The 18,178-nt window shown below is 37.5% G+C and overlaps 1 protein-coding gene across 1 annotated transcript in view; it reads right to left on the bottom strand.

The window, feature by feature from the left end:
• Positions 1-18,178, bottom strand: part of Cfh (complement factor H) — a 99,009-nt gene that overhangs the window by 23,656 nt on the left and 57,175 nt on the right. Inside the window, 6 exon segments of the mRNA XM_032915223.1 lie at positions 1,006-1,182; positions 3,474-3,653; positions 3,739-3,921; positions 4,636-4,809; positions 10,439-10,615; positions 11,743-11,925. Of these exon segments, the coding sequence (XP_032771114.1) occupies positions 1,006-1,182; positions 3,474-3,653; positions 3,739-3,921; positions 4,636-4,809; positions 10,439-10,615; positions 11,743-11,925 (1,074 nt within the window).

The raw sequence follows: 18,178 nt of genomic DNA on the forward strand, positions 1-18,178 counted from the left end.
ACTTTCTGTGAACTTTCGTCTTTAAGAAATATTTAAAATATCAAATGAGACAGGGCCTCCACAACAACAGTGATAAAGACAAATAGGGAAGCAGAAATAGTAGTAGAATGGCCCTGTTGCCTAGTAACATGGAATAGAAGGTGTCAAATAAATCAAGGTTTTCCAGGTAAGCTGATTGTTAGAAGAGTTAAATAAATGGTTGGTCTGACAGAACACATAATCATACCAAAAGACATGATGATGAAGCATAGGAGAGGCATAACACATTTGTTGTGATAAATTAATCATATGTAGTGGAACTGTAAGAATAAGGGACCATTATGACACATAGCAAAAGCCATGTTGATCAAGTTTGTTTCTGTGTTTTATACTACAGGTCACTAACAAGCATGATATTGTAATTTCTAAATCAACCTCTAGATTAAAAAATATTTTTTCCAGAAAATGTGTTAGAAGATAATATCTTCATATATGGCAGAGTATCTGAACTCATAAAATCTCAAAAGTGTGGTCACCCAACAAGATATCCATGATGACATTACCAACTGACAAATTAGTATGGATAGGGAAAATGCTACGTGACCCTTCCCCTACAGGTGATTAATGACTGTCTAGAGTGGAATAATCAGCCTTCTCTCTGGATGAGAGAGCAAACAAATAGGTTATTGAAACCCATGCACTTAGTCTTAGCACATACACATAGGAGAAACACTGAATGGACTAATCAGGTTGAATTTATATATACAAGTTTCATTTGTATATATTATGCATATATTATGTATGCTTACACATATACTTTAAGAAGAGGACATAAATTGGATATAAAATTGGAGGGATACAAAAGGAGTTGAGTTGGAGTGGGAAGAGGGAGAGGTAAAAATAATATAAATACAGATTTTACATATAAAATTCGAGGAAAAATTTTTTAAGTAAATAAAGACACAACTGCTCTAGTTGAGAAAAGGCTAGAACACTCATGAGAACACAGTGCCAAGAAGAACTTACTTGTACAGTTTGGTTCAGGATCCCATCTTCCATTGATGCAGATTGAATGTTCATACTCCTGCTTTTGTCTACATTTGTAACTCACACTAAAGTTATGATTAAATTCATTCTTATTTGGATAAATTGCATCTATGCCAGTTGACTTTGGGGCTTTACACTTCTCCAGTTGATCTGTTGCTGTAGGAAAATATTTTCATGAAAAATAAAAACACTTATAAGAAGTGAGTGAGCTACTACATTAAAATATGCATGCAGTAAATGTACAATGAAACTGCACCTTAGTACTATAAATTCTGCCATTCAAAATGTTGAGACTCACCATGCGAAAGTGGCCTATAGTATAAGAACTAGATATCATGCCCACTCATTTATGTCTCAGAGACATTTTGTGTCATGAAGGAACTTGGGTACTAGACAATTACAAAAGCATTAAAAAAACACTCTCTCAGATGCTCTATATAAGAAATGATTATGATATGACCAGCTCTGGTCATAGACTTAAAACCTGTGAAAATATGCAAATTCATTACTCTCAGATTTTTTCATAATGTTAAAATGTTAAAAATTTTAAAATAAAAAATGTGTTGATAGGATATAGGGACATCTTTTTTAATAGATGTGATACAATAAAATAACATTTAATTTATACTGTATAGAATACAAATATTTCAAACTATTTTATGAGAGAGAATTGGTATAGGATATTAGGGGCTTGTAGTCAACATCTATCTCCTTTATACACCCTACATATGAGTCTATAAGATATATTTTCATATGACATTATTCTATAATATAGCAATATTAAGTTATAATAATAAATTGTTCTGATTGTACAGTTGTTTTATAAGTTAAATAAGGATATATATGTGTGGGGGGCATTTTAGTGTGCTATATATTTTAATTATTTGGTGAAAATGAGAGTCCTTTTGAATTTGACATTTCTGTATAGGTTATGGATAATTTTTATCAATAATTTGAAATCTAAAATAAAATAAACACAGTACAAATAAAAGTAAATAATTAGACAAAGTTATATAATATTTAAAATGTTGATAGAGTGAGTGATGCAAGCACTAAAGACTCCTGAGAATTCGTCCCTTACTAAAGATTGGTACACACACACACACACACACACACACACACACACACACACACAGACACACACACACATACACACACACATACACACACACACACACACACACACACACAAAGCCAATGTTCTGTAAAGGAAAAAGAAGAAAGTCAAAGGGGCATGGTTACTGTGTGGTTGATTTGCTTCTGAATCTCTTATTCATCAGGTGAAAGCCAAGGGTTTGGAGAAAAGTAAGGTAGAGTGTCAAGGTAAAAATATTTGTATCATAACATTAACTTTGCAACCCAGGAAGACATAACTGGTGTCATATTAAGGTGGCTACAGGCAGATAAACCAAACTAAACCTCTGATATATGAACAAATAATAGAGTACAATAGAGTACATAAAAATAAGCATAAACTAATATAAAATGAAGGATTCAGTTTTTATATATATTATATCTGATCTTTCTTCTTATGAAAGTGTTAAACAGTTTTAAAGCAATGATGAAGATGGGTTTGGCAAAATCTGCTTGCTGAGCAAAAATTGTTATGATTAATATATAGTAAAGGTATTCATTTACATGGCAAACTGTTATGAAGTTTGGGTGTCTAGGCAAAGAGAGCATATCATTAAGTAGCACAAGAATAGGTGCCCTTTCCAAAGGAGCTCCATGTTTCCCTGGCATTAAAGAATATCCAAAACTCCAAGAAATAGTGAAGCCTGGATGACCAAGATCAATCTATGAAAAACTTCCATTTCAGAGAAAAGAAAATGTAGACACCAAGATGCTTCCAGTAACTCATTAAGATTGAATCAGCAAAGGAACATGGGGAATCAGTGCGAAGTGAAGTCATATATGGGATTATGTTTCCCATCTAATCCCTGAGTTCTACAGCTGATGGCAGGGTGGAGAGTTCCAACTTTGGTGCATTGACTTTAGAATGCAGTCTGTAGAATAAACACAAACATTACAGACATGCTTCAGGGTAAGTCTATAATGAGAATAGGAAATGGGTGATTAGCAGATTTTAATTCTTACCTTTCCAAGTCCTGAGAGGAGAGTCTCATACAATAAAAACAATGATCTTTTCTGTACCATAGTCAAACCTACTTGGGTGTTAATATTCACATTTCAGTCACATGACAATTTATAATTAACAACTAGATTTATCTTGTGATAACGAACAAACTTTTATATATTGTATGTTAAGAATTTCTGTTCACCTGTAGACATCCATCAAATTATAAACAATGAAAGTTTGGATTCGTATTATTTAAGACTAGATACTTCCAAAATGACTACTTACTTCAGAAGTACACAGTAGCAAATATTTCTGCAATACAAATATTAAACTTTATGAAGTATCCATTTTATGCACACATACTTACCAACACATTGAGGAAGCTCGGTCCACCTTCCACTAATGCAGGAAACTACTGCATGTCCAATCATTGTGAAGGTTTCTGTACAAGTGAACTCCACTGAATCTCCATGATGGTAGGGAGGGACAGATAACTGGACAGAGCCATGCTCAAGTTCAGGAAGGTCTCCACATGTTCTCTCATACTCTGTAGGTATTTCACTTAAGTTACTTATAATTAAAACGTCACATGAGATGCAAAACAATTTTTAAGTGTTAATTATTTTAATTACCAACGCATATCGGCAAGGTTGTCCACTTCCCATCAACACACTGGATTTTATTGGGTCCCTTCAGTAGAAATCTAGGTTTGCAATCATATTCCACCACGTCACCATGGCTGTATTCAACTTTTTTTGTTCCCTTTATTTCCCCATTCGGGATTTCAAGAGGTTGGTCACATGATTTTACTTGGCCTGTTACAGAAATACTGTATAAATATAAAAGAAAATGTCCATCTTACAGTCTAAAATTTTAGTAAATGGAGAAAATTTAAATGTATACACTATATCACTTTCTTTTACACTTTTCTAAATAGTATTTACACTAGATTTACATTTCACAACTTTAATACAACTGTTGCAATAGCATTGCAAATATATTGGAGGTGGAAGAATTTTTGGTAAACCTGACAGCCTGAAGATACATGCAATCACTCAGTAATTGTTGTGTTGATTATAATGATTTTCACATTGACTGGTACTATTTTATCATACATTTACCACATTGTAAAAAAAAATCAACATTGTACCTCGTATCTATTTTAAATAGATATTGAACCTGGTTTTGAATTAATTACAACCTGCTTTTACATGTTTGGACATACTCTATACAATATGCGGGAAGGCCTATGCTATAAAAACACCAGCACTAATGGTAATATAGGCAAAATGAAAGAAATCCCATCAGTCTCAGCCATCATGTCTGCATGTGTAAACACATGGATAACACATTTAAAGAAGAAAGTTAGCTTCAAATTAACCTCAAAAACATGTGGCTGTGTATCTGAATGAATGTTCATTTCTCGGAAGATTTTTATATTATAGACATACTTGATAACTGGGGAATATTAAAAGAGGAAAAAAATAAACTTCTGATCTTAGTTCATCAAATATAAAACAGATACTGACCTTCACATGTTGGGAAATGAGGGGACCATCCAAAGTGGTAGCATTGCACTAAATCTGCTCCAACTCTGTGTCCTGAACGGCAAGAGAAACTCAACGAATCTCCAACTTTGTATTTTACTTCTCTGGGAGAAACGACTAAGTCTTGGTGTAACAGGGGAATGCTGCATTCTCTTTCTTGAAAAGATAATTAGAATATACCATTAATCATTGATAAGTATTTTTATCTTTCTCATGTACATTCACAGGGAAGCTTCAGTAACCCTCTTCCTTATGAAAAACATTGCATGCTAGCTTTAATATAGCCTCTGAGTCAATATGGACGTCTCTGAGAAACATAACAACGTATAATGTATTAATCACAAAACTGATTTAGTAAAACCAACTTTCTTCCAGTGGATCTGAGCTGCTGTAGATAAATATTAATGTTAAAGTAATATCTTCCCTATTCTACAACACAAAATTCTTTCCTTCAGATTTGAAATTAGTGTCATACTATATCTATGTCATATATTGAAATCATTTCAGTTTAATATGAGAAACTAAAATGTATAAAATAATTTCTAATGTATTGAAGTTAGAAAAATATAGCTAGTATATTTTATGATTAAGAAGAATATAAGAAACTTGTGCAAAACCTTTACATTGAACTATTTTTATAATTCCAGTTTTAATTAATTAATTGTGAATTAGTCTGACTCAAATTAAGAATGTATGACATTCTCCTGTATGAAAACTTTTTTCTTCAATTTTTGTCATTGTTGAGTGTTACCAAAAATATGTAAATAGATAAATAACACATTTCTGCCTTAAAAATCTCCTTTCTTTCCAAGTAAAAGTCATAATTTTTAATTAGAGTCATTCATAAAAGACAACTGCTATATTCAAAACTGAAGGGATGGTAAGAGGAGAAATCAGGTGTGGTGGAGTGAGAAAGTATTGAAAGAGATGATTAGAATTTGGGGTATTTCAGGGACAAGACCAAACCTTAGTGCAAGGGAAATTCCAAGGAATCTTTGAGTGTGAGCCTTGTAAAGGCTCCTAGTAGTGGGGTTTAAGGAACCTGAACCAGCCAACTTTTCTAACCAAGATTTCCAGTTGAGGAATTGGGGCACCAACCCTGCCACAAAATCTTCAGCCGACTATTTGTCCTGCAAGCTGCGGCTACAGAACTTGCAGGAGTGGCCAATCAATGATTGGTACAGCTTCATCCCAATGCAGTGAGAAAGAGCCATGCCAGGCACTAACTTGAGGGCCAGCAAACAGAGACTGGATAGCTTAGAAACTTAGATGCCCCCTCAACTGAAGAGTGCATAAAAATGTGGTATATTTATACAGTGGTATATTATGAAAGATGTTAGAGAAATGTCATCATGAAATTTTCAGGCAAATGATGGAACTAGAAAAACATATCCTGAGTGAGGCAACCAGACTGGGAAAGACAAAAATAATTATGTACTCATAAGTAGTTATTAGAGACTAAGTAAAGGCTAATCATGTGACAGCACACAGACAAAGGGAGGCTAAGTAAGAAGTGGGGAGAAGTAAGAAGGAAATCACCCTGGGAAGGGGCAATAGAGTGAATTTTGTGTGTGGAATGGTAACAGCAGAAAAATGTGGGCCACAGAAACAACTAAGTAGGACTCATAGAGGCTACAGAGGCAGGAGCTGAAATCAAAGAGCCTGCATGGGTCTGTGCTAGGTCCTGTGCATAGTGTTCTTTAGCTTGGGAATTTTGTGGGACTCCTAACAATGGGAGTCATGGGTGTCTCTAATTCTTTTGCCTGCTCTTGAGACCATAATCCTACTTGGTTGTTTCATCCAGCCTTGAAATAAGGGCTTGTGCCTAGGCTTATTATATCTTGTTATGTCATATTTGGTTGTCATTCATGAAAAGCCTGCTCTTTTCTGAAGAGGAAGCGAGGAGCAGTAGGTCTGGTAGAGAAGGGAAAGTGGGAACAGGGAGGAGTTGGGGAAAGGGAGGCTACGATCAGGATATATTTATTGTAAGAGAGAGTAGGTAAAAAGAAAAGTAAACAAAAGTAAAGAAAACAGAAAAGTTTAGGTAGGTTACTAGAGTTCCTGTTGAAAGATGTTTGACAGTTTGTTTTTTGCTTTTGTGGGACAGGGATGAAGTGGTCTTTTTATTGGCATACAAAGGTAAAGAACAACTGAGGGGCGCAAAAACACTTTTTGGTCCAGCTGCAGATTTCATGGCTAATTGTAATACGCAACTTTAGGAATCCAACTTTATAAACCCTCCCTTTCTCCCCCTTCTGTGTTGATAGCAGTAAGAATAAATTCATTTAACCTAAACTTGAATTGAATCTACGTGTGCGCTCTTTCCAAGTGGATTTGAATGGCACAATATAATCATCTATAACTATTTTTTGGTTTGCACCTGTTTGTGTATTCTCTTTGCTTATTTTATACAAATTATTTAGCAAACATACCATAATACTCTGTCTTAAAGTGAAAAAATAATTGGTGCAATTCTCCTCTGATTCACAATCACCTGTCAGACCTGGAGACATTGAAAGTCCATGGGAATTTGTTGGGCAACAGTTTCCTTGAGACTGAAATACTCCATTCTGCAGGGAAGCTCCTTAAGGAGGGAAGTAAACAACACAAAATAGCTTCAGGGAGTCCCTGAAACTAAGTAGATTTAGCAGGCCCCTTACTTCCAGAGTAAACAAGCTAGCTGGATTGCTGAGAATCACTCAGACAAGCAAAGCTGCAAGGAAGGAGCTCAGAGTTCCCTAGATGGAACAAAGAATGAGATCATTAACTTCCCAGAAGAAGGATCCTACCCAGTGGTAGGTGCTTCATCAGCTGACTCACTTGAGAAGACACTCCTCAATCTATTGTGCTGCCTACACATTATGTAATATGATCCACTGTGTTTTGTGAGCTGTCAGCCATACTGGGTGGGCTTTGATGATGTAGCTGTCTTTGAGCCATTTCTTCTCCTATGAGAACACCCTCATTCATATTTCTGAAAGCCACCTTAATAAAACTCTGAAGAGGCAAAAGGCAGCAGGAGGGATTCCATCTTTTCCTCTAAATTCAATTTTAAGATGTTGTCCTTGGAGAAAACTGCTGTCCTCGAAGTGATATGGCCCCCATCTTGGGCTCTGGACAAGCGACCACCAACCCTTCCCAGCAGTTGAAAATAGATATAACAGCAGTGGCCAGCTTGCAACAACAGGAAAACTGGTCACAATAACAAGATAAGTTAAAAAAAAAAAACATAAATCATTCCAAGGACAAGATGCCCCTTTTTAAATGTGTGGTCTCCCCCTGATGATATCAGTTTGAAGGTTAACATTCCTTTACTCCTTTACCCAACCATGTAACACCAAGGCTTGAAGGCTCCAGCTTGAGATTTTTCCCTATATAAACCCTAAGCCCCTAGACTCAAGTATCACTCTCCTTCCTATCCCATCAGGAAGGTATGTAGCCCAAGCTTGAATAAAGACTCTCCTGTGCATGCATGGAAGTTGCAGTTCCTGGTAGTCCTTTGGGGATTTTGCAACTGGACACAACGACTCCCAGTTCATGAAGTTGAAACTTAGTGGTATCTGTACATCAGTCTGTCATGGGCTCTTTCTTGGGGTGAGTAGATGTTTGTATATTGACTTCACAGAAAAAAATTTCTCACACATCAGAATTGTATATAAATAATTTTATATTATATTTTATTTTATACTTGTAGTGTTAGTACTGATCCTTAGGCAAAGTATTGTATTGTGAAACTAATATCCCTCCCCTTACATTCTACTTTAGTATTGTATTATAGAAAGTCCTGATTTCATAATGTTGAACTGCTTACAATCAGAGATTATAGAGAAACTAGTAATCACCGTTTTAGTTCAATTTTTTCTTACTACATACATCATTTGTTGCAGTTTGTCTGTTTGTGAGATGTCTTCATTTAGGGTAAAAGATCTGAGCCCATTTCATGGCTTAAAACCTACCCAAACCTACCAATCCCTAAATCAGAAACCCCACCAAGCCCTGAGTGTGAATACCCACTGTAGAGGGCCGCAATAACATTCGCCACCGCTAGATGGCGCTGGCTTCCACTGCGCCCCACGTGGAAGGCCAGGATAGCTTCTGCCATTACAAGATGGCGCCAGCCTTCGCCACGGTGTCCCGATCCCCTTTCAGGAAGTTAACTGTGCGCATGTGCAAGAGTGCCTTCGTGCCAGGTCTTTGCCCACTCCGGGGCGTGCCTTATGAGATCATTGGGTAAGCAACCAATCAGGTGTGGATGCGCCACACTAGGGGGTTTATAAGCGCACCATGTTGGCGTGGCAGGGGCTTCTCTTTAAGATTAAAATACAGTTTGGTCATAGCAAGGATTTCTATGTGTCCGCGTGCTTCTTGCCGGCAGAAAGTCGCGCGCGGGACAACCCACCAGTCCCTGGGTTTATCTTGAAAATCTCACCATTCCCCACCTTGGAAATGTTTATCATCCAAAACCCACCCTACCTCCCACCCCCGGAAAAAAAACCCAAAACTTATATTTATCTGTCTCCTGCTCAGTTTCCTACTGTATGTTGGCCAAACAGAGGCAGCCACCATTTTAATGTAAGTCCCTTGAAGTCATTCAAGTGACCAAAGCCCACCTCCAGACTACTATAATGGCTGTCTAGTCCCTTGAGGTGCTAATGGCTAAGTTCCTTTCTGGAGGGTAGGGATGGGGTGGAGGCCCAAGATAAACTCAAAATCTCACCAATCACTGAGCTTGTCCTTTGCTGCTTTAATCTGGAGCAGAAACAGCTTTCTTGTGTTTTTCCCAGTAAAGTTCTTGTGCCAGGTTTTTTTGTGCAGTGTAACTTTGTGGTTTTCCTTAGCTCCCTACTGCCAGGATACCTTTCCCTTCAGAGCTGTCATACTTGCACTGGGACACTCAGAGCTGCAGCATCTCCATTGGGGAAGCTTTTCCCTTCAGAGCTGTATTCCTACAATTCCTGCACTTACCACTTACAATTCCTACATAGCCCAGACTGGCCTAGATTTCAAGAATGTCATACTCCTACCTCCTTCATTGTGAGCCATGATGTGGTTGCTGGGAATTGAACTCAGGATCTCTGGAAGAGCAGCCCATGCTCTTACCTGCTGAGCCATCTCTCCAGGCCTCAAGTTTTCATTACCTAGTTTCATGCTTCAGGTCATAAATTTGATAATGGAGACCTAGTCTACATAAGAGCTTGAATAACAAAAGAATTGTCCTCAAATCAGAGATACATGATACACACAGGCCACACAAAGGAATCATTAATTTAATGAAATTTTTGGTTTGTTTGCTTTTGGAAACAGAACTTAGTATGTAGTCCAATATACCTTCAAACTTAAAATCTCTTGATTCAGGGTCCTAATTGCTAGAATCATAATCCAGTGCCATATACAACTGATGAATATAGAATTTTTTAAAAACAGATTATCAGGCCAGAAAGATGGCTCAGTCAGTAAGAGTGCTTGCCTTTAGGCCTGGAGTCCTCTTCAATCCCTCAGACCCATATGATGAAAGAGGTAACTGACTCTCACAAGTTCTCTGACACCTACATGTATAATGCAGTATACACACCTCCAGAAACACACATATGTGTGCATGTATACACACAGGATAAATAAATGAACGTAATGATATAATAAATGTAAATATTATTATTGATAGCTTTCAAAACAGTCCTTTTTCTTAGGCTATATTAACTCATAAGGAAGATTCTAGAACATTCAGTTATTAATAACACAAACATTCATTTTTATCTGAAAATATTCCAGAGAAAATAGTACTTACCATAACAGGAGGGTGTACTAGACCATCCATAATAAGTACACGTTATAGAGCCTTTGGTATGTTTATGTTCATTTTCATATCCAATGTGACATTCATAGTCTAATTTGTCATTGAGTTTAAACCATGTGTTATTATTCTTAGTCATAGCATTCTCAAATACAGGCATATCACAATACTCTAATGCAAAATAAGAGAGACAATGTCATTTCTAATGTGTCAATAGCAAATAGGAATAATTCTCATGAGAAAAAAGTCTTTATAAATTAATATATGATAGTAAATTAAATACTGTATTGAAGGAAGCTAAGGAGACCAGTAATAATTTATTTTCTTGAAAGTTATTAAAATTGAGATATACTCTATATAACATTCATCTCCTTTCTTAAGCTTTTATAAAATTTTATTTTAGAAATAGTTTCTCAGCTCAATTTTTCTTATACTTATCACATACTCCAAAAAATAGACAAGTGCAAATACATAATTTTAGGAAAGTATGATAGCATTTTGTGAATTAAGGTCCTATAATTAGTACATCAAATGACTCATAAAATATAGGAAAGTAGATGAGTTGAATTTAAAGCAGATATTATATCAAGGGTTTTCTCTTTCACAGTAAAAAAAATTCAATAAATCCTTACCAATTATAATTTAATATAAATGAATTTTATATGGGAATAATTTTAATTGCCTTTTCTTTAATTAAATCCTGTAAAATCACAGTAGATGAAAAATATTAGGTATTATGAACTTAGTGAATACTTTAAATCATACCTTAAACGATAAGGTATAAATTGAATACTTCTTGAAAAATAGCACTGAGTATTTTTCTTATAAATAAGACTAGATGAGCTAATTGTTAATCCTAGAAAATCTTCATTAACTGTATGTCCTAAAACAAAGAAATGTTTCCATATACCAAAATTTCCTGGTGCCTGGAAGCATTTCTTTCTTTCCAATATCAAAATATTTAAAAAGATCTTCTAAGAGGGAGATGTTCTGAAATAGATCGTAACTCATAGTGTCACGTACATATTATAAGGTTATCATATATTCAGGAATTTGCATCTGGTCAAAGACTTCTTCACTAGATTTAAAACTAGGCTATTTTAGAGCCTAGAAAAAGGCAAATGAACTGATATTTTACAGTGCAGGAATGTCTAAATAAAAAAAAACGTGCTATGTATTTTTTTCTTGAAGTTTGAAAGCTGTTTACAAATGAAAGAATATCAGTCATATACAAAAAGAATAACACTAAACTCCTATGCATCATTAGTATAATTTCAACAATATAATAAAATACTCACTAATGCATGAGGGTCGAGGTGACCATCCATCTTGAAGACAAGTAATTGTTCCTGATATTTCTCCGGTATTTGTTACATATCCCTGTTTACATCTATACCGTGTTTTTCTATTTAGAGCATATGTATAATCAGATTCAGAAAAAAAACCATTTTCAATTTCTATATCTAATGCTGAACAAGTCTCTAAAAGGGTAAAAAGTAAGAAAAGAGGTGAGTATAGGCATGGCAGCCTAGGGATCTACAATATTAAAGATGCAGAAGTAGTCATTAGTCATTTGTGCATGAAATAATCAAAATCTTTCCCATTACTAGGCCAAAAAAAAAAAAAAAAAAAAAAAAAAAAAAAAAACAACAAACCTTTCGTTTTAAAGATACATCATCATAGTCCTCTGAGAAAGTTTTTTTTCTAACAAAGTAAAATTGAAAGGATTTATAATATGTTCTTAAATATGTTTAACATTTTTGTCCAAATGAATATATAATCTTATAGATCGTCAGAACTCTAGACAATATTTTCTTTCTCTCTTTCTTTCTTTTTCTTTCTTTTTTCTTTCTTTCTTTCTTTCTTTTTTTCTTTCCCTCTTCCTTTCTTTCTCTCTTTCTTTTTTTATTCATTGATTCTTTCATTTTTTTTCTTTCTGCTTAAGAATAATTGGATCTCTTAGGAACCTAGATCTCATTTCATCTCACTAGGGTTCCTGGAGTCGAATGACGATCTTAGAAAATATATCCAAAGTTACTACAGACTCCAGTGCCAATAATTTCAGCTGCATGCCTAAAATAGAATGGTTGTTCAAAGGTTAATAAAGATTAGAAAAAGTAATGAGATTTTGTAGCTGTAAAAGAATATAATAAAATTATAAAGAAACAAAAATAAAATAGTGTAGCAGACTGAAATGATAAGAACATATTTAGTTGAAAATTACCAGTGCCAGAGTAGCAAGAGATTAATGATGTTCATTATTGAGGTGGCTTAGGAGAGTTATCCAGAAAATTGCAAATTGTGAACTAAAGAAGAAACAATGGGTATTTTGTTGAATTTAAGCAACAAAAATTACTTTGTTCAAAAAGACGGAAGTCACTGAACATGTGGCATAGAAAAGCAAGAGCAAAAAAAATATGGAGCAGAACTCTGCATTTCTCAATTGCCATCCTCTATCAGCACAGTCTAGCACATTACAAGATTCTCTGATGAAGAACATGAGAAGAAAAACTACCCCAAAAATTACGGTAAAAGGTACCCAGAACACCAACAATTCAAGATATTCAAAGGCGTAGACAGTAAAGATTCATTTAATCACCACAATCCTTTAGAAAGACATCCCCCTGGAGAGTTTTATTGATATTCTGAACACTCAAGTTGTACAAAAAAAGTGTGGCAAACCAATCTAAAATAATTTCAAAGGAAAATCAAACTCAGTATTTTTATTCTGCAATTTTCCAAGCCCAAGCACTAGCAAAAAGTTTTCATGGAGAGCTGCTTTATTATTCAAGGGATTGTGGCAGAGGTGAATGAAAACACATACATTTGTGGCACTGAATTATTTCCCCAACAATAAATTGATAATGTTCACCCATTGTATTCGAGTACCAATAGATAAATTACACACACAACTATGTGGGATGATAACTAAAATCTGGCTGCACTCAACATTCAAATGGACAAGGAACATGGGCTCACATCAGTTGCCTGAGATCTCATTAAGACATTAGGAAAAAGCAGAAATAAAAAAAAAGGGGGGGTAGAATTGGGAGTGGGAGTCATGTCATTTAAAAATAACACAAAGCAGAATTAACTTTCCATCTCAATCCTATGAAAGACACCTAAATTAATCATCTTTTAAGCAGACATAGCAGAGAAAGGTAGGGAAAAGGTAGAGAAAGATCAAATTAACATTATCGGCAATGATGGGAATTGTATCATTATGTGCTTTTACATAAATTTCAAAAATAATTGGAGAATATTATGAACATTCACGTCAATTAATTTGGCAAGATAAAATGAATAGAATTAGTGAAAACCATAAACTATACCCAAGAAAAATAGATAACATGAATACAATTACTACAATTTGAAAACATCTATTAGCTATCCATCTACTGAAGCTGCTGCATAAAACAGAACAGTGCCACAAGAGACTAAGGGTCTAACTAAATCACAGACATATCGTAGTTATTAATAGAAAAAATTAATGGTGCTGTATCAATTTTCTCAAAATTGAATCCAGAAATGAATTTTTCATGCATGAGCAAGCTTATTCTAAAAGTCACATGGCAAGGGACCATAGCAAGACATTTCTTCAAAGTGCTCAAACATCTAGATATTTTAAACCTAATGTAAATATTACATAATATATTTATTAATAGAAACAGTATATTTCTTAACAATAAATTTCTACAACTTGTACTTTCATTTAAATATTTTAAATTTAGCTGTTTAGGACCAAATAAATTTAATGTCTAATATTATAAGATATTAAGTCTTATGTAAGTAGTAGTCACTAAACAAACCTAAGGCTTGGGGAATCATCATTTGAGAAGGAGCAGAAATTATTTAAGGGCAAAAACTAGGATGCCTACTATGAGAAAAGCTTTCTATATATGACAGGCAAGCAGAGCCCATGAAATTTCAAAACTATGATTGTCTATGTGAGTTTACTACAATACCAGTTGACATTTCAATGTATATGGAGAAATTTTCATAATCACTAACCCTCTCAATGAAGAACAACAGGTAATTAATACTTGCTGAAAATTCAATCTACTCTAAGAATAAGCCTCTCTCTGATAAGTTATCTAATCCCAAGTGATCAAGCATAAAACATACATCCAGGCTACCAGCAGTATATGGACTCACTAGGGGCATGTGTGTGTGTGTGTGTGTGTGTGTGTGTGTGTGTGTGTGTGTGTGTGTGTGTTGAATTATTAATGTTAAGAATAGGTGAAGAGATCCCGGCCCACGGTTCCCTCCTCCCAAACCCTGGGGGAGAGACAGCTCATCACCCAGACAGGTGGGCACTCCTGAGACTGCAGGGCAGGAGAGACCTCCAGTACTGCCCACCCTTGCCCACATCCCTGGCCCAAGAGGAAACTGTATAGGGCCTCTGGGAAAAGGAAGATAGGGGCACTCAAGCTGCAGGAGTGCTCGGTCAAACAGCTCCCTGCACCCAAATCCCATGGGAGGGAAAGCTACACCTTCAGAGGAACAGACACGCCTGGGAAGGCAAAGGAAACTACTCTTTGCCCACATTTCTGACTCTAGAGGAAAACGCCTAGCACCGTCTGGGCCCCCTGTGCACAGGGTCCTGAGAGAAGGCGGGGCAGGCCCTTTTGGTTGCTGCCCTTATGGAGAGCTGAAACCCAGCTCCAAGGAGCGACTTCAGGCCCGAGACTAGAGGTAAGACCAACTTTTCTGCTCCAAGTGACCTGCCTGCTGGATTCAGGACACACAAAGGCAAAATTCTTCTGGGACCAGACACTTCTGGTTTCTAGCTGGGGCCCGAACCTCGCTGATCCTGGCCCACAGCTCCCTGTTCCCAAACCGTGGGGGAGAGAGAGCTCATCAACCAAACAGGTGGGCACTCCTGAGACTGCAGGGCAGGAGAGACCTCCAGTACTGCCCACCCTTGCCCACATCTCTGGCCCAAGAAGAAACTGTACAGGGCCTCTGGGAACAGGAAGATATGGTCACTCAAGCTGCAGGAGCGCTATGTTCCAGACTGCGCCCAGATCTGAAGGGACCCGGTCAAACAGCTCCCTGTATTCAAATCCCATGGAAGGGAGAGCTAGACCTTCAGAGGGGCAGACACACCTGGGAAATCAGAGGAGACTACTCTCTGCCCACATTTCTGACTCTAGAGGAAAAGGTCTAGTGCCATCTGGGCCCGAGAGAAGGCTGAGCAAGCCCTACTGATTGCAGCCCTCACGGAGAGCTGAAACTCAGCTCCAAGGAGCGACTTCAGGTCCCAGACCAGAGGTAAGACCAACTTTTCTGCTCCAAGTGACCTGCCTAATGGACTCAGGACACACGCCCACAGGAACAGCTGAAGACCAGTAGACAGGAAAGACTACACGGCCGAAAGCAGAACACTCTGTTCCCATAACTGGCTGAAAGAAAACAGGAAAACAGGTCTACAGCATTCCTGACACACAGGCCTGTAGGAAGATCTAACCACTGTCAGAAATAGCAGAACAAGGTAACACCAGAGACAACCTGATGACGAGAAGCAAGCACAGGAATCCAAGCAACATAAACCAAGACTACATGGCATTATCGGAGCCCAATTCTCCCACCAAAGCAAACGATGAATATCTAAACACACCAGAAAAAAAAAGATCTAGATTTTAAATCACATTTGATCATGATGATGGAGGACTTCAAGAAAGACATAAAGAACTCCCTTAGAGAAATGCAGGGAAACACAAATAAACAAGGAGCAGCCTATAGAGTAGAAAAACAAAAATCCCTGAAAGAATTACAGGAAAACACAAACAGGTGAAGGAATTAAAAATGGAAATAGAAACAATAAAGAAAGCATAAAGGGAGACAACCCTGAAAATAGAAAACCAAAGGAAGAGACAAGGAGTTGTACATACAAGCATCACCAACAGAATACAAGAGATATGAAAATCCTTGACATAAGTGTCAAAGATAATATAAAATGGAAAAAGCTACTGGTCCAAAACATACAGGAAATCCAGGATTCAATGAGAAGATCAAACCTAAGGATAATAGGTATAGAAGAGAGTGAAGACTCCCAACTCAAAGGACCAGTAAATATCTTTAACAAAATCATAGAAGAAAACTTCCCAAACCTAAAGAATGAGATGCCCAAAAACAAACAAGAAGCCTACAGAACTTCAAATAGATTGGACCAGAATAGAAACTCCTCCTGTCACATAATAGTGAAAACACCAAATGCACAAAACAAAGAAAAATATTAAAAGCAGTAAGGCGAAAAGGTCAATATCATATAAAGGCAGACCTATCAGAATTACACCAGACTTCTCACCAGAGACTATGAAAGCCAGAAGATCCTGGACAGATGTCATACAGACCCTAAGAGAACACAAATGCCAGCCCAGGTTACTGTATCCTGCAAAACTCTCAATCAACATAGATGGAGAAACCAAGATATTCCATGACAAAGCCAAATTTACACGTTATATTTCTACAAATCCAGCCCTATGAAGGAATAATAGATGGAAAACTCCAACACAAGGAGAGAAACTATGCTGTACAAAAAGCAAAAATGTAATCTCCTTGCAATGAAACCAAAAGAAGAGGGACACACAAACATAATTCCACCTCTAACAACAATAATAAGAGAAAATGACCCCGGTGCACAGGGGGCTCCAGGAAAAGGTGGTGCAGGCCTGGTTAACGCCCTCACTGAGAGCTCAAAAGCAGCCCCCCACAAGCAACTTGAGCTGCAGGACCACATGTAAGACTAACTTTTCTGCTCCAAGCAACCTGCCTGGTGGACTCAAGATGCACAGAGGCAAAATTCCTCTAGGACCAGACACTTCCAGTTTTTAGCTGGGGCCCCAACCTTCCTGATCCTGGCCCACAGCTCATTGCTCCCAAACCACTTGGGAGAGAGAGCTCACAGCCCAGACAGGTGGGCACTCCTGAGACTGCAAAGACAGAGAGACCACCAATACTGCCCACCCCTGCCCACATCCCTGACCCAAGAGGAAACTGTGTAGGACCTCTGGGAACCAGAAGACAGGGGCACTCAAGCCACAGGTCCCCAGCCATCCAGACACTGCCCGGACCTGAAGAGTACTGGTCAACAGTTCTCTGCACCCAAATCCCGTGGGAGGGAGAGCTAGACCTTCAGAGGGGCAGACACTCCTGGGAAGCCAGAGGAGACAACACTCTGCCAACATTTCTGACTCCAGAGGAAAACACCTAATGCCACCTGGGGCCCTTGTGCACTGGGGCTCCAGAAAAAGGTGGCGCAGGCCCTCCTGGTTGCCGCCCTCACAGAGAGCTCAAAAGCAGCCCCCACGAGCAACTTCAGCCACGGGAGCACAGGTAAGACTAACATTTCTGCTCCAAGCAATCTGCATGGTGGACGCAGGACACAGGCCCACAGGAACAGATGAAGACCAGTAGACAGTAAAGACTACACGTGCAAAAGCAGAACACTCTGTTCCCATAACTAGCTGAAAGAAAACAGGATAACAGGTCTACAGCACTCCTGACACACAGGCCTATAGGACGGTTTAGCCACTGTCGGCAATAGCAGAACAAGGTAACACCAGAGACAACCTGATGGTGAGAGGCAAGCTTAGAAACCCAAGCAACAGAAACCAAGACTACATGGCATCATCCAAGCCCTATTCTCCCACCAAAGCAAACACTGAATATCCAAACACCCCAGAAAAGCAAGACCTAGATTTATTTTTTTTATCTTTATTAACTTGAGTA

The sequence above is a fragment of the Rattus rattus genome, chromosome 10 (genome assembly GCF_011064425.1).
Source record: "Rattus rattus isolate New Zealand chromosome 10, Rrattus_CSIRO_v1, whole genome shotgun sequence".
Lineage (NCBI taxonomy): Eukaryota > Metazoa > Chordata > Mammalia > Rodentia > Muridae > Rattus > Rattus rattus.